At 48.6% G+C, this 27,023-nt stretch overlaps 2 protein-coding genes across 2 annotated transcripts in view; one reads left to right on the top strand and one right to left on the bottom strand.

Moving 5' to 3' along the window:
* TG (thyroglobulin) overlaps positions 1-27,023 on the bottom strand; it is a 235,784-nt gene that overhangs the window by 72,715 nt on the left and 136,046 nt on the right. The window lies entirely within an intron of this gene.
* Positions 736-24,218, top strand: SLA (Src like adaptor). Its single transcript, XM_055545735.1, has 7 exons — positions 736-913; positions 11,176-11,275; positions 12,114-12,200; positions 15,579-15,682; positions 18,386-18,517; positions 22,699-22,835; positions 23,697-24,218. Exons 1-7 carry the CDS (start codon positions 736-738, stop codon positions 23,904-23,906), a joined length of 948 nt encoding a protein of 315 aa, XP_055401710.1. The 3' UTR covers positions 23,907-24,218.

Genomic DNA, 27,023 nt, shown 5'->3' on the forward strand with positions numbered 1-27,023 from the left:
GGACATCCAGCTTGCATGCGCAGAGCCAGAATTTGAACATTATGGAATGATGTTCCAGAGACTTAGCATTTCAACAGTATGGAACAATTAAACCAGAGACTTAGCATTCTCTGTTCAAATTCCAACTTCCCCATTCCATGCTGTGTGACCTTGGACAAAATCCTTCCCCTCTCTGAGACTCAGTTTCCTTTCTGCAGAATGGGGTAAGGGATACAAGGATGCTACGATAATCAAAGGCGGCAGCAGGTGCCAAACTGCTGTAGCAACACAGGAAGCCGGCAGACAACAAATAGCCCTGTTAGGGGTTTTCACTTGTCCCCGTTGCTTAGAGCATGTTGAGAAACTCCAACAGAATAGACAAAGTGGAAAGAGAAAGTACCCATTTCTCATTCCCTTCGGGTTGCGGAGCCACATAACTCCTGCAGGGTAAGAGCTCTGGAGGCCGGGACCCTGGGTGTTGAGGGTCGGGGCTCAGGAGACCCTGGGGTGGGGAGTCTGAGAGGCACTCAACCCCTCACACGAACACTGCCGGCTGCTGGCTGTCAGCCCTGCGAGGAATGGAAACTTTCTCCACCAACAACACTTGCTAGCAACTTCCCTCTCTGTGGTTTTTCTCTGTCATTCCCTTGATAAAAGAAGTAGAGCTGCGCAAATGTAACCAACATTCACGAATCTCATCTTCACATAAAAACACCCGCCTTTCAAGAAGCGAGCCGCCTGAAAATATGATGCAGGATGTACTCTAAACTGGGTCATTCTCCACCCAGAGGGCTCAGCGCGTGGCTGACTCCCCGTGTGGATCCCCTGTGCCGTTGGCTTCGAGCGGCTTCGACAGCCCGGGGAGAAAGAAAAATGGGAAACAGCATGCGATCTACCCCGGCGCCCCCCGAGAGGCCTCTGCCCAGCTCAGAGGGTAAGTCTGGCTTCTTCAGCGAAGATGGGGTGATGGGGGCGCTGACAGCTCAAGCAGGGCAATGGGTACATAGGGCTTCCTTATACCCTCTCTCTTGCTTTGCCTGTGTTAACATGCTCATGATTAAATGCTAAAAGTGATCAACAATGGTGCCCTGCCAGGATGCTAAGCTGCTGGCATTTTACGATGGAATTTCAAAGCAGCTGGTTTGATCCTTTTATTTCATTTATAGGTGGGGAAACTGAGGCCCACAGAGCAAATGCAGTGTGTATATTAGCTATTGGTAGAGTCAGATTTCCAACCTGGGCTGGTCCGGTTCTGAAGTCTAGGTTTTTTCTTACCATTCCTTGCCAACCCTGATATAATATTATGATGGTTATATTAATATTATCCTGAGTATATGATATTATCATGGGTATATAATGTTCGCATGGATATATAATGCTACAAAAGCTCTACCAGAACGTTTTCAGTGTAACTTGATGATACTAGCCACCAGTCCTAGGAAATCTTCCTGAAAATAAAGGAATCTTTGTGAGCATCTGTAGGACAGCAGGGACCAGGTATTCTAGAAGGAGGGCATAGTGTGGCGGGTTAATCGAGGATGACAGGAACCAGCTTTCTCCAGATATGCAAGGCTGAGCCAGATTCTCGAAGCTACGGTCATTCAAGGATAGCCCAAGAGCTGTGAGGGGACACTGGCAAGCAGAGACGGAGGCTGAGAGCATACCATGGTTTAGAGGTGTGGTGGCCGCCAACACCCTCACCTTTATTTCCTGTAAGAACAGTGAGGATGTGCCTGTGGGTCCTTTAGGGAGCCAGAAAGGGGATGGTCAGGTTGGGTGACCCATCAGCGTCTCCAGGGTGAGTCTCGTGAGCTTTGGGACACTTGGACCTCCTACCTATTATCACAGCAAACCAGAGTCTGATCCCCCTCTCCTGACAGGGGTGACCCCACCTGGTGTCCCCATGTCCCTTGCAGCACTGAACTGGGCCAAGTTCACATGCACAGATGCCCAGTACAGTGTCTGCTAAGCACAGCTCCAGACAAGCAGGGACAAAGCCAGACCAAGCCCTGTGTCCCCACCTGCCACTTACTCCATGACGTCTGCAACCCTTGAAAAAAGAGCCACCTTCTCATTTCTTCCAAAATGGAGATACTCTGTATCCACGGTCCCATGACTCCTCAGATGCCCCCAGGTGACTGCGCAGAGACCCTCCTGTTCCATCCTTACTCAAATCAGATGCAGGGCAATTCTAGTGACCCTCCTGTCCAGCTCCGCAACACCCCACCCCAGACCTAGGTGGGAAGACACTGAGACGTTCCCCCAGACAGAGGAGGCGGAGCCGTGTGATTAGGGGGCGGGAGCGTGTGCACCCCAGGCAAAGTTCCAAGCTGTGTGCAGCTGTGCAGAGTGGCTGCGCCTGAGCTCCTCTCCCACCTTCTCCCAACCAGTTCACATCAGTCTCCTGCTCTGACCGTGGCCACTTCTAGAAAAGCAAGGCTGCCAGGCCTGCGGCCCCGGCTGCCTGTGGGAGGCACCACCCAGGAGCCCATCTTGTGAGGTCGCCTCTCCCACGGGGGTGGCGGGGGTGGCATGCTTGAGCGAACTCCATGAAAACACAGGCCTCCAAGGACTCGCCCATTTGCCTTTATTTTCTCAATGCAAATCGTCATGAAATAAGTTTCTCTTTTTCCACTGTGTGGGTGGGAGGGTGCCTCCAGAGAAGCGGGCCAGGGGTCTCCCCGACCCTCCGCCCCCTGGTTCCGAGAATTCCCCAGGTGGTACCTGGTTTGCTATCCAGGCAACCACATCAAGTGCTGGTGGCCGGTGGCTTTTCCATCCCCCACCCCTGAAAAGTTTCCTTTGTGATCAGTCCTAACTTGATTTCCTCTTTCCTCTGACATCTACTTGAATAAGGGATGAGGTGGTATGGTCGATGCTAAGTGAATTAGTCTCGATTCAAATGATGCAAAGAAGGTGGGTTTGCATGGAACAAGCACCTTTCAGCCAACACTCCTGCTTACTCATTTTATTGGTCTCAAGGACCCAGGAGGTCTCCCGGGAGCAGATTCTTTAGGCCAACAGACAGTGCTTCCACTGACTTCAAAAGCCCCACAGCTCCAGGCTCCATATATGGATGAGCAAGAGGTCAACAATGTGGACTTCTAGACAAACAGGTGTTCTGAGCAGGACTGTGAATGCCTGGGAATATGGATTTGCCCATCTGTTTTCTCCTCAACTAAGCTTGCCAGACTATTCATGATTAGTTCCCAGAGACAAATATCATAAAACCCAGCGAGACAGCAGGGCTTGCTGGAAATAGGACAGGTCTCAGAGGCAGATGACCTTGTTGGGCTTCTGGTATTGTCCTGTGGGGGCTGCCTGACCACAGGGAAGTCACTCAGCCTCCCACAGGCAGGCTGTCAATGGAGATCAGAGTAATTCTTCCCCAACAGCAATGAGAGCACAAAGCAGCTACCTGATACATGTGGGTGGAAGCATTCCTTTTTAAAACTCTATTTAAGGTTATCTGATGGCACTCAGTTCAGTTCAGTCACTTAGTCATGTCCAACTCTTTGTGACCCCATGAATCGCAGCACTCCAGGCCTCCCTGTCCATCACCAACTCCCAGAGTTTACCCAAACTCATGTTCATCGAGTTGGTGATGCCATCCAGCCATCTTATCCTCTGTTGTCCCCTTCTCCTCCTGCCCCCAATCCCTCCCAGCATCAGGGTCTTTTCCAATGAGTCAACTCTTCGCATGAGGTAGCCAAAGTATTGGAGTTTCAGCTTTAGCATCAGTCCTTCCAATGAACACCCAGGACTGATCTCCTTTAGGATGGACTGGTTGGATCTCCTTGCAGTCCAAGGGACTAGGCTGTGTCTAAACGGCCTTCCCCCCTGCCCCCCCACACCCTGGAAGAAGTTTTAAAGTGGGGATTCCGTGACTTGTTCCCAAAGCATCCCAACGAGCTCATTTTCTCTGCAAATTCTATGCATGGTTCAGACTTCAGTTTGGGGCCAGATGCAGGTGGAACAAAGTTAAGTAAGACCCAGGGAATTCCCAAAGAGCTAGGAAATGGCATATTTCCACCCTAACAAGAGAATTCAGTTACCTTGCTGTGATCTTTTTCCCCTCCCTGTTTCTAACTTTCTTACTTCCCTGACCTAAAGTGAGATCTCACTGGCAGAGGTGGTAATACAAACCCAGACACTCTCTGCAAGGTGGAAAGAATGCTAAACTGTGCATTTACATAGCATCAAGAGTGCTGCCCAGGTGGGTGGAAAGAGGGGTGGGTGGGGCTCTGGGGAGGAAGAAGGGGCAGGCAGTCTCAGAGGCAGGGGACTACTTCTCAGTGAGTGGTGCTCAGACCACCTGCCTCGATCCTCTGGGTAACCATCAAAAATGCAGATTCCGGGGCTTTCCTGGTGGTTCAGTAGCTAAGACTCCATACTCCCAATGTAGGGGACCCAGGTTCAATCCCTGATCAGGGCACTAGTTCCCACATGCCCCAACTAACCGTTTACATGTCACAGCAAAAACCAGACACAGCCAAATAAATAAATAATTTTAAAAATTCACATTTTGGGGCCCCACTCTAGACCTGCTCATCAGAATCCAGGGATGGTGGTAGGGGACAACATGCCTGATTTCCTATAAACCTCCTGGTGCCTCTTAAGCTGCCTAAAGCTTGCAGCCCACAGACCTGATGCTACACCAGCGTGTAAGGAGCCAGAGAGGAGAAGGCAGCCTGTCTCCCTCAGGCCTCTCTGTCCTTGTTTGTAAGAAGGGGAAATTCAAGTTACTTGGTGCTTATATGCATCAGTCGTGAGGCCACATGCTTTAGACACATCAACTCTGGATTCTCACCTAGAGCTGAGGTTCATCCCTATTAGCATCTCCACTTGGCAGCTGAGGAAACTGAGGGATGAGATGGTTCAGTTGCTTGCCCTAGGCCATACGGCTGGGATTTGGGAAGCCAGTGGCCTGAGTCTAGAGTTCCCCCACCACCCCGACATTATATGCCTGGAGGGGATGGACTTACTAAAAGGACAGGTGTTCCCTAGGATGAGGGACAGTGTGGTCACCAGATCAAATGACGCAGACACTCAAATGGCCTTGTGAAAGACAGACAGAAACGCATGCCAGATCTCTGACTAGAGGCACATTTCCCACCCGGTCTCACTGACTCCACTGTCGGTACATACGATGGCTTTAGGACGAACATCATTCAACTTTTACACTGAACGTGTATTATTTGTACATTTCATGGATACCATGCAAATTATGACCAACCCATCAAACCTGACTTCACATTGCTTAGAATGGGATTAAAGATTTTTTAAGTAAATTAACATTAAAAAAAAAAAAAAAAGAAAACTAGGCTCAGAGGGTTAGTGTTCCAGCATACAAGGAGTTCCCTGGTGGCTCAGATGGTAAAGGGTCTGCCTGCAATGCAGGAGACCCAGGTTCAGTCTCTGGGTTGGGAAGATCCCCTGGAGGAGGGCATGGCAACCCACTCCAGTACTGTTGCCTGGAGAATCCCCATGGACAGAGGAGCCTGGCGGGCTGCAGTCCATGGGGTCCCCGGACTTGGACATGACTGAAGTGACTCAGCAGGCACGCAGTGTAGGTGGTGCTCAGCTGTGCCCAGGAGAGCGGGCAGTCAAGAGTCTGTGACCGCTGCTGTTAGGTTACCTGGGTCTAGGCCCTCAACTTGCTGGTTGTGTTTTTTTGGCAAGACTCTCCACCTTGATGTCCCATCCGAGAGCCTCAGAGTCTGCTCAGTCCCACACTTGCCCATCTAATCGACAGAGAAGTCAAAACCTCTCTGAGCCATCGGGTCCCACTTTCCAGCCCGTTACAAAGGATCCACAGGCACAAGTGTCCTGTGATGACCAAGAGAACTCAGCAGACCTGCTATCAGGCCACTCTGCCCAGCCTGTCTCGTTATTTAGGTGTGGGTTGGGGCCAGGGGTATCTCCTGTGAAAGATAACTAAAAGTAAGACCTTCATTGACTCCTCCGAAGGCCACGGGTTTGGACATGACTCAAGGGAATGCAAAACAAGAAGCTGAGCTCACTAAGTTGGTTAACTCCTGTCCCGCCATCTGCACTGAGTAGCTTTGTGTCAATTCTGAAGCCACGGTTAAATCAGCTTTTGTCCCAGTTCTTCATGAGTCAAAGGTCAACTGGGCAGAACTTGGTAACTAAGTCCCAAAAGGAGCAAAGTAGCTTCGTGACCTCACCATGAGCCTGGCAACCCCCATGCTCTCCCTTGAACATGTTTCTGAAACTCCTCCAGCCTTGTTTTCTTCACCTTTTAAATAAGAAGATGAAAGTGAAAGTCACTCAGTTGTGTCCGACGCCTTGCGACCCCATGGACTATACAGTCCATGTGATTCTCCAGGCCAGAATATTGCAGTGGGTAGCCTTTCCTTTCTCCAGGGGAATCTTCCCAACCCAGGGATTGAACCCAGGTCTTCTGCATTGCAGGCGGATTCTTTATCAGCTGAGCCACCAGGGAAGCCCAAGAATAGTGGAGTGGGTAGCCTATCCCTTCTCCAGGGGATCTTCCCGACCCAGGGATCGAAGCGGGGTGGGTCTCCCACATTGCAGGCGGATTCTTTACCAACTGAACTATCAGGGAAGCCCAAATAAGAATATATGTTCCATATATTTATCATGTTGTATTGGAGCCAAGAAAGTAAAGAATGCCTGCTTTTGCAAGATAGTTATACATGGGATCTACTAAAGGCTTTCTGCACTTTAAAAGAAATGATAGGCCTTACCTGGTGGTCCAGTGGCAAAGACTCAGGGGTCTCAATGCAGGGCCCCGGGTTTGATCCCTGGTCAGTGAACTAGACCGACCCCACATGCCACAATTAAAAGATTCTTCATACTGTAACCAAGACCAAATGCAGCCAAATAAACTAAAAATTTTTTTGCACTTGGACTGTAATTTTCCTATGCAGCTAATTAACATGGATTTCTCTCAATGGCTAAAGCCACTGAAATTCATATAGTAAAAAATTAGTTTGTACTGAAATGCAAAAAAGCACAGATACTCTTTATAGTAACTAGTTATGTCTCCAAGACTATTAATATTGTAAATTTAGCCTTGTGGTTAGGATTTACTAAACCTACACATCAATAAATTGTACTTGTTTATACAATTGAAAACCAAACAAAAAAATGAATGACAATGCTACTCTAAGGAATAATAATGCAAAAAATGGGCCTGTCCTCTTGTGACCAAGTAATATTTGTGTCTAGTAAGTTCTGCCTCGGTCTCCTTCCGCTTTTAGATTCATTTCCTATTTTACAGTTTTGTACAGTGTGTTTAATCTGACTCATTTTTGCGTTCAGCTATCAGCAAATATTTGGTCTCTTGAACTGCATCTTCTGTTCTCACCAAATGGTGTTTATTTTTAGAAGATAAGAATATTTTTAAATTTACGGGACTTGAGGTTTTGCAAAATTCAGAACACTACTAGCTGAGACTGGCCTGGGATCACAACGGAATGATAACCTCACCCCCTGCCATAAACACGATACCAGCTACCACTGACTGAGGCAGGCTCTTTTCATACACTTCCTCATGAATCCTAACCCGATCCGAGAGTTCCAGTGTAGTAGTTTCCATTTTAATACATGAAGAAATCAAGCTCAGATGAGTTAAAAATAAATCTCTCCCCAACTCACAGAGCAATTATGCAGAGGAGGTGGAATTTAAGCCCAGTCTGATTGATTTCAAATCCAGTCCTCTCTTCTGAAAGTTCTCCCTGGATTTCTTCTTTGTCTACCCAGCATGCATCTCATCACTTAATTCAGTTCCTTATCTTGAGTCTGCAATAATCCTCTCTGCTTCCTCTGAGCAACTCTTCCCTGTATCCTTCATTTATCTGACTTAATTCAAACTCTCTGCTCTCCACAAAGCTAGGGACTACAGAAGTCCATAATCCTGTGTTTGAGCTTTATGAGCAAACTTAAGTTTCCTATTTTGCATTAATTTCACCATAGGGACCAAAGTTCATGGAGACTTAGGTGTGATTCTAGCCCCAGACCTTACTTAAAACGGCTGCCCTATCCACAAAAGTACAAACCAAACTCTATCTCCCCCTGACTTTGCCTTCTGTTTTTCCAGTGCTGGGGAAACAAGGGGATGGGGTGGACCTAAAACCCCTTGCAAAAGACCAAGCAAGGGCCATAACCTTGAAGCCAGAGCTCGAAATCAAAGTTTCTCAGCGATGTTTACGTGTCATAGGTATCAAAAAACATCATTATTACGGAAATTCCACAGGACACTCAACTCTGTTATTGTGAAATTGAAACCCTCCAGCCCCTGAAGCCTGTTTTCCCCTCCTTGAAACAATTATTTTGTAAAGGGATTTTGTTTTTGTTTCTGTTTTTAGCATTAAGAAAAGACGGTTGATCTGTTCCACAGCCTTAATCTTGAATCAGAGATCAAAGCCCCGGCTCCTCTTGTAGACATACAGCTTGTTTCAAGGTTCCATTGCTGTCACAGATAGCAAAGCTGTGCATCTCATTTTCACGCTTGTTTTTCAAAACGGTCTGGTTCCGTCACCCCACCCCCACCCCCTACCATCCTGCTTGCCACAAATCAGGCTCCCTTCTCTAGGACCCTTTAAAAACCTCAGCACGACGGCAGTTTTCCAAGGCCTCGTAGCGTCAGGACCTCCTCACATGTTCGTTTGAGAAACCTGCCTTGAGGATCCCAGGCTGGGTCCACAAGACTGCTCCTCCTGGAGTTCATGGCCATTCCCTGATGGTCACACATACAACACTTACAACCCCAGCTCACTGCCTCAAAGGCAAAGCCCAGGGCTGGAGAAGCAGGACCACAGGAAGGCTGGGCTCCTGAGCATCAGGTGACCTCTGAGTCGACAGAGGTTGGAGGGATGAGAGAGGGGGGAGCAGAGTGTGGTCCAGGTGGAGGGAACAGCCTGTTGACTGGCTCTGCGGATGGGTAATCTGGCCAGCTGGGAAAAACACAACAGCCCATCTCAGAGCATCGCAGGCAGTGGATACCCTATTACTAAGTGGTTCTTCCATAGGTGGGGGCTGTCAATCTAAGAGGAACAGATTTCCGTCATGAAGGCATTTTCCAACCCCTCATTTTCCAGAGTAACCCACATCCTGGAGGGGAAAATGTGACCACACTCAGAGCTGCGAATCAGCCTCGAAACCAGGACAATTTACCAGCATCTGGACAAACCTTATGCACCGGGCCTGGCTTCCTGGCACGATGCCTTCCTCAGTCCCCTACCTAACATTCTACTTGCAATTTCGTGCCCTTTTTCTTAAAGAGGATCTCCAGATCTGCAGAGGTTTCATGTCCCACAGAGTCTGGCTCTACCCCTTGTTAGCACTCGGGACTTTGGGCATGAAGTCCAACTGTAGCGCTGCCCCTAATTATTGAACCGGGTCTGGGCTGCACAAGGGAAGAACTCTTTCTTGATTCAGCAAAGCAGAGTGTGCCAGAGGACTCCCCACAGGTGCAGGGAGGGTCAGAGACCTCACGGGTCAGCCTTCCCCGGGGACTCCGCTCCTTCTCATGAGCCCTCCCCCACTCCAGTGACCACGGCCACCATGAGTCACTTTTGGTTTCCATCTCACACACAGGGATGCTTGCTCTTACAGGGTGTGTTGTGTGTGACTCAGCTTCCCCAAGTGAACAGTCCATCTGAGGACACTATTCCACGGCCATCACTCATTTCTCATTTATTCTTACTCATCCTTGTACTTAAGCTCTCTTTCAACTTAGTCTGATGGGGACTATGTGAGTTGGAGACTACAAGACAGATGGGCTGTAAGGGACAGGGGCTAGAGGTTCCAGCATGAGGACCTCTAGATCCTAGAAGGTGGCCCCCAAGCCTGCCTGGGGTGAACAAGGCAGGGAATGACCCCTCCTTCCATGACTGTTGTATTCTCTAGAATATGAGCTCCATGTCAGCAGGGAGACTTGGCTTGCTTTGTTCACTATGCTTGGCCCACAGTAGTGGCTCAATAAATAATTGGTGAATGAGTGAATGAATAAATAGCATGTTACCCAGACTTTTGAGTTCAGATGCCCAGCCAGCAAGCAGACTAATAAATGCGACATCACAGCAAACAATAACTGTCTTTGCCAATTTTCTGTTGTTATTGTTCAGTCACTGAATCATGTCTGACTCTTTGCGACCCCATGGACTGCAGCACGCCAGGCTTCCCTGTCCTTTACTGTCTCCCGGAGTTTGCTCAAACTCATGTCCATTGGGTCGGTGATGCCATGCAACCATCCCATCCTCTGTTGCCCGCTTCTCCTCCTGCCCTCAATCTTTCCCAGCATCAGAGTCTTTTCCAGTTTATAGGATATGCTATTTCCCCAAAGATGTACCCTGATATTACCCTGTAGCTAAGATACCTGAATTATGGCAAGTCACTAAGGCTGTGAAACAAGGCTTTGCTTAGTGACAAAAAGCAAACACACATGCTGTCAGTCTATCTTTAGTCTACAGTAAGCCGTACTAACCTCAGCCAGAACGAACCAAAGAGCACGCTTTCCTTTTCAAAACTGCACCGGAATTACTTTCAACATATGTATGATGAGTACTTCATCTTTTTCCTACCTCCCCACCAGCAAAGGTCCCTGTTAAGTCGATTTCTGACTTGGCACCTGACATTCTATGGGGAATAAGGGATTTGTTGAGTTTCAGAGTTAATAACCTCCTGGTCCTGGTGGGTCCCCAGAACTCATGGGGCCTAACCCCGACACCCCACCTCAATAAGTTGCAGATGTGGAACTCGCAAGCCCCAAGGAGGGTACCTAAAGCCATGGTAATAAGACAGGATGTTTTCACAGCATCTCATCATTCACGGGTGTTGCTATATATTTTCATCTTATCTCACAAAAATCCTGGAAAGAGGAGTTATTAGCCCCATTTTAAAGATGGGGAAATGGAGGCTAGTAGGCATTCCAGGACTTGCCCAGGAGTATATGGATCAGTAGACACCAGGGAACACCCTGGAGTCAGACCTTGCGACCTCAGCTCAAAGACCTCCGCATCCCCATTTCCCAGAGGAAAATGTCCAGGTCAGGGCAAGAATGAGCTGGAGAGTAGGTCACCTGACTCACCATTCCTGAAGAGAGGAGGACCAACTGAAAATTGCTGTTTCAAAACAATCAGCTGCCTTTTGCTGCGAAGTCCCCAGGAGGGTCTCACCTCTGCCCCCACCTTGATTTTGTTTCCCCAGAACTGGACAGTGACTTTCTGGCTGTGCTGAGCGACTACCCGTCTCCTGACATCAGCCCCCCGATATTCCGCCGTGGGGAGAAACTGCGGGTGATTTCTGAGTGAGTGAGCTTTCCAAAACTTTTATGATGCCCCCAAAGAACTCGATGCTGGTGGGAGTTGTTAGATTTTCGCTATGGTTGTCCGGTTCCCCATGGGCCCTGGTCCTATTGTGAGCTGAGAACTTTGGCCCAAACAGCGGGCCTCCAGGCTTAATCCTCCTGACTGCTGCTGGTGCTCTAAAACTTTCCCTGGCTCCCGGTTGCCCAATGGATAAAACTGAAATTTCTTAACTTGGCTTTTGAGACCCTTTACGATCCAGCTTCTATTTCTTATGTTGGCCTCATCTCCCCCAAACAAGGGCAAAGTTGAGGTTATACATTAATGCAGACTCAGGAAGAGGACTCAGGGATCTAGGGGGAAAAAAAAAACAACAACTTCTGATGATAAACAGAAAAGTATTGCCTTCTGACCTGTTGTCTCTTTTAGATTTGAAAAGGGCTGTAGAAGACATAGGGGCTCTGAGCCCCTTTTATTTAGATCCTCACTGATGTAGACATGTGAAACTTGGTTACATCTCAGGGTCTAATTCAGCAGAGTAAACATTTATTTTTTAAAAAAGCCTCCAACCATGGAAGATAAGCTAGAAACATCAGCTGCTGATCCCTGAAAGGTGGCTATTGCCAGCACATGGGAAGACTTTCTGTTTAGATCAAAATGGGGGGATATACTTAAAACCTAAATTTTCATAGGGAGAAAGTCTAGTTAATGTGGCCAAGGACAGACCTTAAAAAAGGAACATCCCAACACACCTGGGATTAAATCTGGTTACTCTGTTCATTCATTAAATCACTCACCACTTCCCCAGTCACTCTTTTCTATTTGTTCTTATCCTTCTAGTGAAGGAGGCTGGTGGAAAGCCATCTCTCTCAGCACCGGTCGAGAAAGTTACATTCCTGGAATATGCGTGGCCAGAGTTTACCATGGGTGAGTACATTTATAGAACAGCATCAATAAAGCACAATCTCTATGAGAGTGTGGGCTTCCCTGTGGCTCAAACAGTATAGAATCTGCCTGCCATGCAGGAGAACCTGGGTTCAATCCCTGGGTTGGGAAGATCCCCTGGAGAAGGAAAAGGCTACCCACTCCAGTATTCTTACCTGGTGAATTTCATGAACAGAGGAGCCTGGCGGGGTTACAAAAAGTTGGATATGGCTGAGTGACTAAATTTCATTTCTATGAGAGTGCACAGAGAGATCCCAGCAGGGCACACAGGAAAGGAAGGTGTTAGTTCAGTAGGATCACTTCTAATCTTAGCTCAGTCTCTAAGGACAGACGTGTCCTTGGGTTAACCCTTTCTCTCTCTGAGACTCAATTTCTCCATTAGGAAGATGAATAACGGACCTCGCAGGTATAATGTGATGTTGCTATAGCAATAAGGATTCAGGAACTGTGATCACAAGAGGCAGCAGACGAAAGTCAGCCAATCTGAGGTGCAAATCCAGAGATTGTCACTTAGTGGCTGTATGAGAGTGGGCAAGTATCAGCTTCCTATCCCCAATCATTAAATCGAGATTGTAGTATAGAATGATAGGAATAATGATCTATAGTAATGGGACCAGAGTCTAGGGCTGTTAGGAGAATGAGAGAGGATAACACATAGATTCTTGGAACTGGGCCTGGTGTTACCACCAGTTACTCAGCACATACTGTGGGTGCACGGGCGCTCAGTCACGTCCAGCTCTTAATAAGCCTATGAATGGTAGCCACCAGGTTCCTCCCTCCATGGGATTCTCCAGGCAAGAATACTGGAGTGGGTTGCCATTTTCTCCTCCAGGGGATCTTCCCAACCCAGGAATCAAACTCGTGTCCCCAGAGTCTCCTGCATTATCAGCTGGATTCTCTACCACTGAACCACCTGGGAAAAACCCACTCAATACAGACCAGCCACATTCTTATCAAATCATATCCAACATATGGAGAACATGCTGCCAAAAATGCTTACACACCCACCCTGACAAGTGGAGAAGTCAAGCAGAAAAGAGCCCCTTTAAATAATAAAGCATGCAGATGAGAAAGCAAGATGTTTCTCTCCCCTGTAGTCATACAGAAGAGGCCAAGGGACATGACAGGTGGCCCTGGTGGCCAGCACACTCCAGCCAGGACAGGTGTGGCTCAGCCTGGCTTCCACTGTGGGGCCTTGGAAAAAAATTCCTCAGCCTCCATGAACCAGTCTCCTCATCTGTCCAGCTACCAAGGCCAGAACTTGGCATATAGGACAGGAGAAAGGAACTCCACTTTTCACTTGAAGGGTCCAGAAATAACTTCCTTACAGTCAGAGAAAGACTCTGTAAGCCATCTGCTTACTTGGGGAAGCAGAGCAAACTGCCTAAGTTTTTTGAAGCGTGGAACCCAGTGCATTTCATTGAGCGTTACTGATTCTGATGATGAATATCAAGAGTTGTCCCTGTGCTGAGGATGACAAAGCTGAGCAGAGAAGGGGCGGTGGTGGCTATGAGAGTTACGTCCTGAAAGAGACGTGAGTCATGTAACTCTGATCAGCTGTGTGTCATTGATCCATCCATGCACTCAGCCATCATCAGCACCTTCATGCTGAAGAGGCAGTGCTAAATGCCGGCATGAGTAGGGATGGGGGCTGAAAAACCCAGACGAGTAAGACGTAATCCTGACCCTATAGAGTTTCCATTATTACAGGTGCAACACAGAGCAGGAAGAGGGGGTGCACCATGGTGGTCACGGAATTGGAAAAATGCAGCCCAGTTAGGCAGTGTCCACTGTGGTGTGGGTGCCCAGTTGCTCAGTCGAATTCAATTCTTTGTGACCCCATGGGCTGCAACTGCCAGGCTCCTCTGTCCATGCGATTTCCCAGGCAAGCATACTGGAGTGGGTTGCCATTTCCTACTCCACGGGTGGGTCACTTCAACAAATTACTTAATCACTGACCCTCAGCATCCTCGTCAGTGAGACAGAGAGTATGCTCTTGACTTTAGGGGGCTGATACAAAGGTTGGATTTCAAGTGCGTGACACAGTGTGGGCCCATAATTAGTATTCATGCATGGATGTTGTTATTGCCATTGTTTTATTATCTTCATTTTTATAAGTGGAATTTCATGAAAGGACTTGAAACGATGAACGTTTATCACTTATGCTAAAACAATTTAATATGCCATGCATCACGTAGAACTAAGGGAACAGTTGAAATATTTGGCCCATATGGCATCACCATGACCTTACCAACAAGAGCACTCTTGGAGACCAGCACATAAGTAAAGCGATATCTGACGTTATGTCTTCGGGTTTCTCACACGCGGCGGGAAGCCTCAGCCAGCCCTGCCAATGGCCTGCGTTCATGCCACGGGGAATATCAAAGGGTGAGAAACAGTGGAGTGTTAAGACTCCCACAACACTCGCTCATCCAGACGTGTGATCAAAAGTCAGGGCCCGTTCACTGAAACCCAGCATCAATTGAGAAGGGATGGACAATTGCTTCCGAATACACTGCAGCCAACTGCTAACTGCGGTTCTGCAAAACCAGTCAGGGCCCTTCACCCCAGAACACAGATTCCTTTGTGCCCCCCAGCTGCTTTCTAAAGCATGTTCAAAGTGCCTGTTCTCCGCTGAAGGTGAACATTCCATTGGAAAGCTGGGCTACAGTATTATAACCATTTTATTTTTAACAGTGAAGTGAAAAAAAAGGCACAGAAATGCACGGAAATGCATCATGCAATGACAACTGAGTTTAAAAACGTGTTGAAAAGGAGAAAACAGGAGGAAATAGAATGTATGCAGGGTGGGGTGTCAGGTGGTAAAATTAGGCACCGCCATTTCTTTCATTTTCTTTCTTTCTCGTGTTGACTCATTCTTTCATGGCTATATACCAAGCTTAATAACTTGGACACCCAGGTGAGCAAGACAAAACTCCAAACGACAGGCACGGTCCCTGCCCCTGCGGATGAAGGAGCTGAGTAGTCAGAGTACAAGGAACATAGACATTAAATAAACTGCCAAAAAGGTCCCTTATCATGTTTTAAGATGCTTTTATATAATACAGAATGGGTACCATGCAGCTGGCATTTGAGAAACAGGATGAGAAAGATGCTGTGTGCCTCTCCGTGTCATTATTCAATGTAACACCTGCCTTTCAGTGGGTACTCAGGAACTATTTGAAAGATTAAAAGAATGAATGAATGAGCCATTGATTGCCTTGATCTTTTGTTTGTTTGTTTTTTAAATCCCAACAGTGGGTTTTATGTTAGCTGGACCTGGATCATTTCTGCATCCCTGCTATCTTTTGATGGGGAGGGTACATTCAGGGTACTCATGGCTGTCTTTCTTGTCCCCAGTTGGCTGTTTGAAGGGCTGGGCAGAGACAAGGCTGAGGAGCTGCTGCAGCTGCCAGACACAAAGATCGGCTCGTTCATGATCAGAGAGAGTGAGACCAAGAAAGGTGAGCAGCCTTGAACCCATCCTTCCATGCGGGGGTCAGAAAACAAGCTTTGCTCTGGGCTGACTCATGCATCACCCGGCTCAGGTTCCCTCCCTCCCACGATGCATGCGAATCAACCCATGCGGTGAGCTCCCAGAAGCCCATACACTGGCAGTGTGGCCAGCACCAAAACTGGGGCACTAGAGCCAGGCCGCAGGGAGCTGGTGGGGCACTGGCTCAGGCTCTGACCCGTGCCAGGCCTGGCAGACTACCACTGCAGAATTTCCCAACAGCTGAGAAAAGATGAAAATGCCGGTGGGCAGTGCCCGGGCCAGAGAGGACATGGGCCACAAAGCTCTGTGACTGGGGCAAGTCATGTACTTCTCTGACCTCAGTTTTCTCATCTGTGAAACGGAGAGAAAACCCCTTCCTTGTGAGATTGTGGTGCGATTCAAATGTAATAATATGTTGTGCTCTCACGACACAGCAGACCTTCACTCTTAGTCCCTGCTGTGCTCTACAATGAAATCAGGCAGCTAAGAGGATTGGGACGAGCAGATTCACCATGGCCTTCACCACTGTAATTCTCATACATCCTACGCACTAAGTAATTCAGTGAAAAAGAAATAGCCGGGCTTTGCCATGGTTCAAGGCAAGAGTCTCCAACTCTAGTTTGGCCTGTATGGATCACTAAGAAGTCACCTCCTCTCTCTAAGCCTCTTTTCCTTTCTCTATAGCATGGGATTAACAATGGGAACGTGTTTGGCAGGTGTCTGGAATAGGTGGTGGTGGTTTAGTTCACTAAGTCGTGTTCAACTCTTACGACCCCATGGACTGTAGCCTGCCAGGCTCCTCTGTCCATGGGATTCTTCAGGCAAGAATACTGGAGTGGGTTGCCATTTCCTCCTCCAGGGGATCTTCCCGACCCAGGGATCAAACCCAGGTCTCGTACATTACAGGCAGATTCTTTACCAACTGAGCTACAAGGGAAGCCCTACAAGGGAAGTCTGGAATAGAGTATGCATAAACTCACAGAAGCCAAACATTAATAGCTGGGGGTTACTCAGACTAACTGAGAATTAATATTAACTTCTTGAATATAGAAAATAGCTCCAAGATCTCAGCCTGTTTCTTGTACACCCACCATCAAAGAAGAGAAAATGTGGTTTCTGAGACTGTCTGCCATGCGCTTATTAAGCACCAGAGCTACCTGGTACTGGATGGAGCCTTCCAGTAAAATGAGTGTCAGCTTTCCTCTGGGGAAGCAGGGACCTTCTGTGTGATATAATGAAGAATCCAGGACCAACCTTTTAAAAAACCTAAATATGCAGGGTGAGAGCAAAAGCAAAGCAGAGGCAAAACTTCCTGTGCAGGTCTCAGGGGGTCTCCTGAGGCAGGAGACCCAGGCCCAGGCAGGGTCAGGGGGTGGGGGGGGAAGGACCCCAAGTGTAGCTGCCAGAGCTGATCTAAGAATAGACTGAGCTGCAGCCTGGGTGGGGGCGGCAGGCTCTGCTCCCTCGGGCATGCAAAGTTCTCGTAAGTTTCCACCTGCAGCCCTTGAGCTGCTGCTGTCCTGTTGCCATTACCGGAAGACACACGCTGAACTGATGCAGAGGGCGGGCCTGGGAGAGCAAGGGATGCTGGCCACTAGAGAGGCCTGCTCCAGGAGGACAAAGGTCCCACCCGCCTCGGGGCGGCCACTCCTGAGCTGCGTGCCTCCAGCCATCCCACTGCTTGCCCTGAGTCTCAGTTTCTCCAGCTGTAACAGTATCTGAGGACAATACCTCCCAGGGTCTTTCTGAGAATCAACAGAGAGGTTGCTATGAAATAGCTCAGCCCCTGACCCAGCATATGCAAGCCAAAACAGTACACGCAGTGTCCCTCCCCACTCACTGCCTTGTGAGTCTTTTCCCTCCCGGAAGACAGAGCAAGGAGGACCCCTGTGTGTGTGTGTGTGTGTGTGTGTGTGTGTGTGTGAGACTCAGTCGTGTCCGACTCTTTGCAACCCCGTGGACTGTATCCCACCAGGCTTCTCTGTCCATGGATATCTCCAGGCAAGAATACTGGAGTGGGTTGCTATTTCCTACTCCAGGGGATCTTCCCAATCCAGGGAATGAACCCACATCTAATGCACTGCAGGCAGATTCTTTACCATCTGAGCCACCAGGGAAGCCCAAGAACCCTTACACATGACCTAAGCCCAGTTCTCTCACTTTCCATTTGAGGAAATGGAGGCTAAGAGAGGTGCAGACACTCACCCAACGTTCTACTCCATGATCCCAATGGGCGGGGTTTCATCCCTACTCAGGGAACTAGATCCCACATAACACAACTTAAGAGTTTGCATGCTACAACTTAAAAAAAAAAAAAAAAAAGATCCTGCATGCTGCATCAAAGATCAAAGATCCCATGAGCCACAACTGAGACTCAGTGCAGCCAGATAAAATAAATACATGAATATTTTTGAAAAGAAATTTTAAAAAGGAAAGAGCATTGCAGTATGGTTAATGCAACTGGACTGCTCAAATACCACATTCCTGGAGATTCTAAAGAGTGAGCTACATCCAAACAGATGAGGCTCGAGCAGTTGTTGCTCAAAACACAAGAGCATGTGTCTGGGTACCATGGTCGTATCACAAGGCTGAGAAGGTCTCTCCGCCTCCGCGGTGGTGGGCTCCTTAGCTGGTGGCCCTGGGGTGATGAGCTGTCCTCCACTCCCTGCAGGTTTTTATTCCCTCTCAGTGAGACACCGGCAGGTAAAACATTACCGAATCTTCCGTCTGCCAAACAACTGGTATTACATTTCCCCGAGGCTCACCTTCCAGTGCCTGGAGGACCTGGTGAATCACTATTCCGGTAAGAAACACTCCATCAAGACCTTCGCGTGACATCTCTCTTGGCTCACTGCCTCCCCCCGCCCAACCCCAACTCCAGGCACTCAGTCCAGGCTGCTCCCCTAGACCCGCCTGCTGATTTACTTTGCTCTCTTGTTCATCCTGCCTTCTTCAAATGCTCTTTTCTCGGTAATTCAGACTGCAAATTTCAGGCTAAAACAGACTGAATGTGAATGCTAAGTAAGTAAAACCCAGCCAACCTCAACTTCACCCTCTCTCTGCCTGTAAGAGAAATGAATCAGGACGCCCCTACAGTCAAAACCACAGATGGTCTGCACTTCCTTAAGTGGGTTGCACACTTGGGCCTCTGGGGCTTGGCTCTGAAATGCCCTTCATTTCCCCCTTTCTGCATGTCAAAGTCCTCATCGACCTCCAAGGCCCATAGGAAGCCAGCTCTGTGATGAAGCCCTCGGAGGTAGAAGACGAATGGCCTGTTTTTTCTCTGCTCCCCTGGCACGCCAGGTGTTTTTCTCCCTAGAATTCTGGGCGTTCCGCCTGGTGACCTAGTTAAGTGTCTACTAGTCTGTGTTTCTCAACAAGCTCTTAGAAACCAGGGATTATACTTCATTCATCTGACTGTCCTTCCTGGGCCCAGGAGACAGGTCCAAGCGTGCCATGCTGACCGGAGCATCCTCCAAGAAGGCGGATGCGGAGTGGGGTTTGATGGAGGTGACGGGTGTACTGCATAGAGTCAGAAGAGGAACTGTGAGTTAGACCGACCTGAACGCCAGGTCAGGAGTTAAGAGTTTCACCCTATGGAAAAGGGAGAAATGGTATTAAAAAAAAAAAAAAAAAAAAAAAGTGGCTACATTTCTAAAAGCTGGCTCTGAAACCACCTTGTGTTCAGATCCCACATCTGGGCAACCTTGGGCTGGCAGTTCACCTTTGAGCCCATTCCTCTCTGTGTCAGGGAGACGCCAAGTGTTCCAACCTTGAAGACACGGTGAGAGTTCACCGAGTTAGCGCAGGGAAAGTGCAGATGAGAGCACCCCGGACATAAATGTGGGCTCCTGCTAGCGAGGCACCGTGCGAGCCGCTGTTCCCTGACGGGGAGGGCGCCCTCCTCCCTGCTTCTGCCATGCTAGAAAGGAAGACAGAAGCCGCTTTCACCGCACAAGCATCTTCCCCCTTCCACGTTCTGGACGTCTGAACCCATGCCCTGGATTCTTTAGGATGTGTGATCCTAAAGGGCCTTTCAAGGTGAAAGGAGGCATCCACGGCGCTGGGTTACCACACCTGGCCTGTGAGAAGGGCAGGTCAGGAAGAAGGAACGGTCACTCCGGAGGCCCTCGGGCAAACTTGCCTCTGGGGTCCATGAGTTCTTGGGTGAAGACCTCCACCTTGTGGAGCCTACTCCGCTGTTCACGGAAGGTGGATGAGAGCGCCCCACCTACAGGTGGTTGCCAACGATTCTTGAATGTGATAGCTCACGCAACGTGTCTATCTGAGCTTGGCACATGGCGGGCGCAAAACAAATGATAGAGCAAATACTACTCCCACGACACCTGAACACCTAGCAGCTCAGCTAAAAATGAAAGAGGAAGGGAGTCCTGGAAGCAGTCAGCTTTTACTGATCACGAGTAGAAGTTGGTCGTGGTATTTGGCTTTTAATAAGAATCATCTGAGAGGTGTGGCGACCATAAGTTTTGCATAGACAAAAGCAAACATGAAAAGGATGCTGGCCCGGCAGAGATGTTTACAGAGCAGGAGGTCCACGAGGCTTTCCTGCCGTGAACCCCCGAGGATCGCACGGCAGCACAGAAGCGCGCCCTCCGAAAACGTGCCCCGGCTCACTGCACCAGCACAGGGGTCAAAGCCGGCAGTCCCCTCTGCGAGTGACTGAAAAGGGTCTGGGGCCCTGCAAGGCTTCCAGTACCTTCAGGACCCCATGGTGGGAGTAACGTGGCCAATTTACATCCCACCACGTTCTTCCTAAACGTGCAGAATCTGAGAAAGCATGTACTCAGGGGTGTGAACAGACTTGTTTTATGAGTTACTTGTATTTATTATCCCAGTGCTTTTGGGCAAATTATTTAATACCTTAATAATTATTCAATTCTATTATTATTCAAATTTGCTATTATTGAATTTAATAATTTTGGAGCCTCAGTTTCTGTATCTGAAAGTGTCAATCGTTTAGTCATATCCGACTCTTCGCAACCCCATAGACTGTAGCCCGCCAGGCTTCTCTGTCCATGGGATTCTCCAGGCAAGGATACTGGAATGGGTGGCCATTCCCTTCTCCAGGGGATCTTTGTGACCCAAGGATAGAATCTGGGTCTCCTGAATTATAGGCGGATTCTTTACCATCGTCGGGTGTCCTTGCTAAAGAACAAAGGGGAATTGTAGCTGAAGAATCAAGTCAGAGAACGATGGTCAATAATGCTTCAGTAAGGCTCTAATAATTTTGGAGCCTCAGTTTTCGCATCTATAAAATGGGGATTAAAATGCCTCTTACAGGATTATCATTAGGATCAAAAAAAAAAAAATCATGCCTGTGACTGGCTGTGACCTTGAGCTCATGACTTGACCCCAAGGTCTTTGGCTTCTTCATTCCCGGGTACACAGTACTAACAGCCAGAGCAGTTCAGGGCTCCCTGAACTGACAGCTGCCAGGCTCACTCAGCATGGGGCTGAGGTTACGTGCTCAGAAGTGCCAGTTCTCTTCTTTGCCAAAATGTATGTCTCATCCTAAGCATTAACCTTTGTAAGGAAGGTGCCCTCTACCGCTGCTGGTTTCTTTCACCTTTGTGTCTGACTTGGTGTTCTTCGCCTCCTGACCTGTGAGGTCGTTTCAATTTCCAGCCCGTGACAGGTAATTATTTCAGGTTCACATCCAGTTAAGCTCCCTGTAACCTCAGGGTCCAATCTTACATTCCTCAGTGCGCGCCAGCGTGGGTGGACATCTGAGTCCACAGTGAAAGTCACGTGGACGCGAAGCATTAACTGACCGTCGCTCTCTGACTTGATTCTTTAGCTACAATTCCCCTTTGTTCTTTAGCAAGGACACCCCAAGAGCTCCATCAATGTGATGGAGACAGAGCCCAGCAGAGGGGTGCTGTGCTTCCTAAACCCTGGTGATGGTCGGTCTTGAAGCTGGCATGGCTGCATCCGGGCAGACACTTCATCTCCCATTCGACATGAGACCCACTGGGCTCTCTATCCTCAGTAGGGCCACAGAGAATCTCCTGCATCTGTGAGAACATCTGAGCACTGCAGGCTCGAGAGTATCTCATGATGACATGGGCTAGGGGAAGGCTTTGAAGAGGTAGAGGCTCTATCTTAAAGCTCCTAGAGAGATGGGGGACCCTGGAAGCTTAAGTAGGAGCTATTAACAGGAGGATAAAAGGAAAGGATTTATTTAATTTTCATCCTCTTTGTGGTTGAGTATCTAGGGGGTAGAGAAGAGAGAAGTTTCTTTTTTGTCTTTGTCCATTTTCTTCTCGATTTTGCCTTTTACTTTTCTGTTTTTCGCCTCCTATTTCTGTATCTTTCGTCCTTTTTGGTCAGTCTTCGCTTCTTCCCCTCCTTTCCTGTCTACCTAATTCCCTCCTTCTCTCTTAGTCTTCCTTCCAGCCTTCCTCCTTTCTCTCTCCTTTCCTTTCTGTCTTCTTCCCTTATTTCCTTTATCTCTCTTCCTTCCTACAGAGGCATCAGCCCCACCCGAGCTATATGGACCCCGTTCTGTGTGCCGGGGGGACGCAGCAGTGCACGTAGCCCCCCAGCACACAGGAGGCTGCCCCCGAAGCTGATGGCCCGGCACCTTGGTGGGAAACCCCTGAGTGTGGGGTCTCCCTCACACAGGCACTCTGCCAGCTGTTCTCACGTGTCAGCTCCATCCTCTCATCCAACAGTAGACGATTCAGGTTCAGAGAGGGTCCAGGTGATGCGCTATCTGGGCGGAGCTGGAACCCTACCCCAAGTCTGGCGGATTCTGGGTCCTAAAGTCTACTCTTGCCTTGTGTCAAGCTAAGCACAGTGTGCACTTGGGGCATATTGAGATGTCTTCAACAGCTGCGCACATGGTTCTCAGCCCCTCACAAATCTCAGCCTCAGTTTCCCCTCATGAACATCCAGGGCCCCGCAGCACGCACTGGCCGGGGCATCTCAGAGCCGCTGACCAGTTCTCTGCTTTCTCCTCAGAGGTGGCCGACGGCCTCTGCTGTGTGCTGACCACGCCCTGCCTCACTCAGACAGCGGCAGCCCCAGCAGTGAGGGCCTCCGACTCACCCATCACCCTGCGCCAGAAGACCTTCGACTGGAGGAGGGCAATAAGGTGTGTGTGTGTGTGTGTGTCCTCCATGAATGTATAAGCCCCAAAACAGCACGTGAGCCCAGCACATAAAAACTGTGGCCTGTTCCCACCAGCCTTGCTACCCCCTTGCTCTGAGCAGGTACAGACCCCAGGAATCCCAATGTCCCTGGGAGACTGGCCTGTCTCAGCTCCCACACCCTGGGTGGCACGGTCCCAGCAACTCCCCACCACGGCCTCAGTAACCCCAGTTCTGCACACATTCATTCAGCACTCCTTCAGTGTCAGTTGAATATTTTCTAGCTGAATGATACCACCTTGCGCTTTTCTAATTGTTAGTATCCTAGAGAGCAACATACAGATCAATCTCGTGTAAATTTAATATTGTTGTAAACTCAGTAGTGAAGCTTAAACCCACCAGCAAAATCCTAAAGTGACTTCATGCTTTAAGGGGGAAAAAAAATCTTCCTTTATTTGCTCTGATTGTCAGCTATTGCATTTAAAGGGTATATGTAAGTGGGGACTGGTGGGTTACCTTACTAATTAAATAATGATCCAGACATCCCACTGGTAAATTCAAAGAAAATCAGTGATCAGAACTGCCTAGGAAATAAAACAGCTGTTCCTTGTAAATTATCATGAAGAAAGATTCATTAAAATGTACAGCTGGAAGTTTTAGCCATCCAAGGAAACAGTGGCTCAGAGAGGTCAAGTGATTTCTCCAAAATTACACAGCCACAGATGGAATAAGCAGAATTAGAACAAGTTCCATACACATTAACTAGGCTCTTCATTTGTTTTTCTTCCTTTTCTTATTCTCTTGTGCTCATCCCGCTCCATCCTCTGCTTTGCCCCTTTCTCTGTCCACTGTCCACCCACCAGCAGACAGCAAGAGGACTCGGAGGGGGCAGAGAGCCCGGTCGCCGTGGATGAGTCCCTTTTCAGCTACGGCCTTCGGGAAAGCATCGCCTCATACCTGTCCCTGACGGGAGATGACAGCGCCTCCTTCGACCGGAAGAAGAAAAGCGCGTCCCTGATGTACAGCGGGAGCAAAAGGAAGAGCTCTTTCTTCTCGTCACCACCGTACTTTGAAGACTAGCTAGAGAACAGACACCATGGTGTTTGCCCAAAAGAACAGAGGTTATGACTGTCACCTGGCATCCTGCACAGAGGCACATGGTCCCTGGGGAAACTCGCGTCTTCCAGAAGCCAAGAGAAGCCACGTGGAGAACTGAACTCTCATCTTCTGTATCCACATCATGACAAAGGGAACCCCTCCCTGGTGTCTGATCAGGCACACTGCAAAACGTTGACTCCTGGCATCTTCGTGCAAGGGGGTCGGAAGAGCCCTGTGTGTGTGGGTGTGTGTGTGGGTGTGTGTGGGTGTGTGTGTGTGTGCACGCACACGCTATGTCTGTGCAAAAGACAAAGATGCTCTCTCACAAGAAAGTGCACTGGTGCCGATCTCCAGCACACCGCCCAGCTAGGCTTCCTCTGAGGCCACTAGAGAAAATTTCTGAATGAGAAAAGCCTGAGAAGAAAATGAGCCAGAAGTTACAGCCTGGCAGACAATCTGGGTTTGCAAATCGATCCCTTGCACTGAACTTTTGAAACCCATCTGTAAAGAGAGACCTCTGGGCTGCAGCTCCTCTCTTTCTAAGGGAGCTCAGTGACACTAAACGCTGACCTTATGACCTTCCTTATGAGCCCCCAGTCGGAAGATCCCTTTGGGCTTCTAGCTCCAAAACTACGTGTGTAGAAGTCAGACGACTTCCCTACTTATGCAGAGACAAGGGGAAATGGGAGAGGAGGTGGCTGCCAACAGGGAAAGCACAAGGGCGGGCCTGGGACTCAGCATGATTTCACAACGTCACCAACCATGACTCACAGCACAGAAAGGGCTTCTCTGGGATGCTGAGGGTCTTGCCTATCTTAATGCAGCTGTTATTCATTCGTGATTACCAGAAGAGGCACTGTGTTAAGTCCTGTGTAGGTATCAGGTATCAGGCCCAGCAGTATAGACAGGAAGAAAATATTTGTATAGACAAATATTGTGGAAGTAGTGTGCTGTGATAAGTCGCTTCTGTCATGTCTGACTCTTTGTGGCCCCATGGACTGTTGCCTGCCAGGCTCCTCTGTCCATGGGATGCTCCAGGCAAGTATACTGGAGTGGATCGCCATGTCCTCCTGGGACTGGGTGACCAGGAGTTCATGTCTCAGCTGGATCCTTAAGTAGTGGAAGGGCTGGCTGGACTGGATAAGTAAGAATGGTTGGATTTTTTGAAAAAAGGAACTTAATAAGTTCTAAAGAAATCATCCATCCAGTATCTTCTTCTAAAAAGAGTCTGTCAGCCACATGAACAAAAATGCTAAGCTCCAGAAAAGAGGGGAACCAGAGTGGCTTAATTCTATCAAACAGAATTTTAAGAGATGAGAGAGAAAACACCACAAATTTCTGGACAAGGAGAAGCGATTCTCTCCAGATCCTGTTAGGAAGGGGTTGCAGTTGCCTCTAGGACCTGTTTCCCCGCCGTTGCAAAGGGGTTCCGGGAGCGGAGGGGTGCTGCTGATAGGAAAAGTCTGTCTGTTCAGCATATGCATTCCGGCCGTCTGAGATCACTGCCCTGGTGGTGTGTGCACATGCGTTTACACGATTTTCTGTATCATCGGATTCCAGAGTGTTTATCCAAGAGGACGTTTGTGGTTTCCTCAACACTCCCCACAGGCTATTTCTAAAGGGCCGGCCGATGTATGGGAAATGAATGTCTCTGGGGACGCCAACTCCCACCTCCTCGCCAATGGCAGATGTGTGTACTGCGTCTTCTGTATTGTTTTCCGTTGTAACCAACGAATGGTTGGAACATTTGGGGAGGACTCGGCGGGGCGGGGCGGGGGCAGGTTTCAAATGGGAAGCATTACATTTTGCTAAATCATGTATTTATTCCTGATTAAAATAAGCCTAATAAATATTTAATTCTCGGGGACTCCCCTGGCAGTCCAGTGGTTGAGACTTCGCCTTCCAATGTACTGGGGGGGATGTGATCCCAGGTCAATGGGCCAAGGCCCCACAAGCCTCACGGCCAAAACATAAAACAGAAATGTGTTTTAACAAACTCAACAAGGACTTTAAAAGTGGCCCACATGAAGAAATATTTAATTCTTGGCATGCTGGGGAGAGGTTCCTGGGTGAGGCGGCTGGGTGGTTAGTTCAGAGGCTCTGTGGGTTGAGATTTTTTAAAGAAACTTGCAGCTGGAGAGAGAGGAGACCAGGGAACACAAGAGGAAGCCACACTGGTTAGTGTATCGGCATCTCCTTGAGGTGCAGTCATAAGAAAACAGGGTTTGGTGACTTCTGAGGCTGTCTCATCCGACTTGGGGCTGGACATCCAAGATCCAGGGAGATAACAACTTCTTAGTGATTATTACGAAAGTTTGGTCTCGCCTAGACACTCCTGCATGTTACTTGTGATAACTCTGCAATTTGTTCTTCCAAGAATCCTTCCACAGATATGTTTTTGTACACCAACTAGATACCAGACACTGTTCTAGGGGCTGCGACCATTGCAGTGAAACCAGAAGAGGACCCTGCAAGCAAGCAGGGGGCAGGCGGTGTCCTTCCCAACCTAAGTCCCCAGGGGAGGCTCTCCTCTCCTTGTGTCCCCTCCCTTCTGCCTGAAGTTCCAGACCCAGCCCCTCAGATGACAGCAAGACCCTAGGATGACAGAGAAACACATAGAAGGAATGTGGCCCCGGAGAAATCATGAGCTATCTGGACTCCCTGCCTGGGAAAATGTTACGGGAAAGAGAAAAAAGAAACTCACTTGGTATTTAAGCTGCTTTCATGATGGGTCTCCTTATTAAAGCAGTTGAGCATTTGCTTCAAAGTGCAGAGAAATAAAAGGGCTTCCCAGTTAGCTCAGTGGTAAAGAATCCACCTGCCAATGCAGGAGACTTGAATTCTATCCCTGGGTCGGGAAGATCCCCTAGAATAGGAAATGGCAACCCACTCCAGTATTCTTGCCTGGAAAATCCCATGGACAGAAGTACCTGGTAGGTTACAGTCCATGGGGTTGCAGAGAGTCAGAAATGACTGAATGACTGAGCACACACACTCTCACACAGAAATAAACCTGATTTGCAGATAGTGAGATAACTTTGTAAAAATCCAATGGACCCAGCAGACAAAGTATTAGAGATGATAAGAAGGCTGAGCAGA

The sequence above is a fragment of the Bubalus kerabau genome, chromosome 14 (genome assembly GCF_029407905.1).
Source record: "Bubalus kerabau isolate K-KA32 ecotype Philippines breed swamp buffalo chromosome 14, PCC_UOA_SB_1v2, whole genome shotgun sequence".
NCBI lineage: Eukaryota > Metazoa > Chordata > Mammalia > Artiodactyla > Bovidae > Bubalus > Bubalus kerabau.

Coding starts and splice junctions, on each gene's coding strand:
- SLA (XM_055545735.1), top strand. CDS start 736: ATGTACTCTAAACTGGGTCATTCTCCACCCAGAGGGCTCAGCGCGTGG. Junction 11,276..12,113: donor AAACTGCGGGTGATTTCTGA/GTGAGTGAGCTT, acceptor TTATCCTTCTAG/TGAAGGAGGCTGGTGGAAAG. Junction 15,683..18,385: donor AGAGAGTGAGACCAAGAAAG/GTGAGCAGCCTT, acceptor CACTCCCTGCAG/GTTTTTATTCCCTCTCAGTG.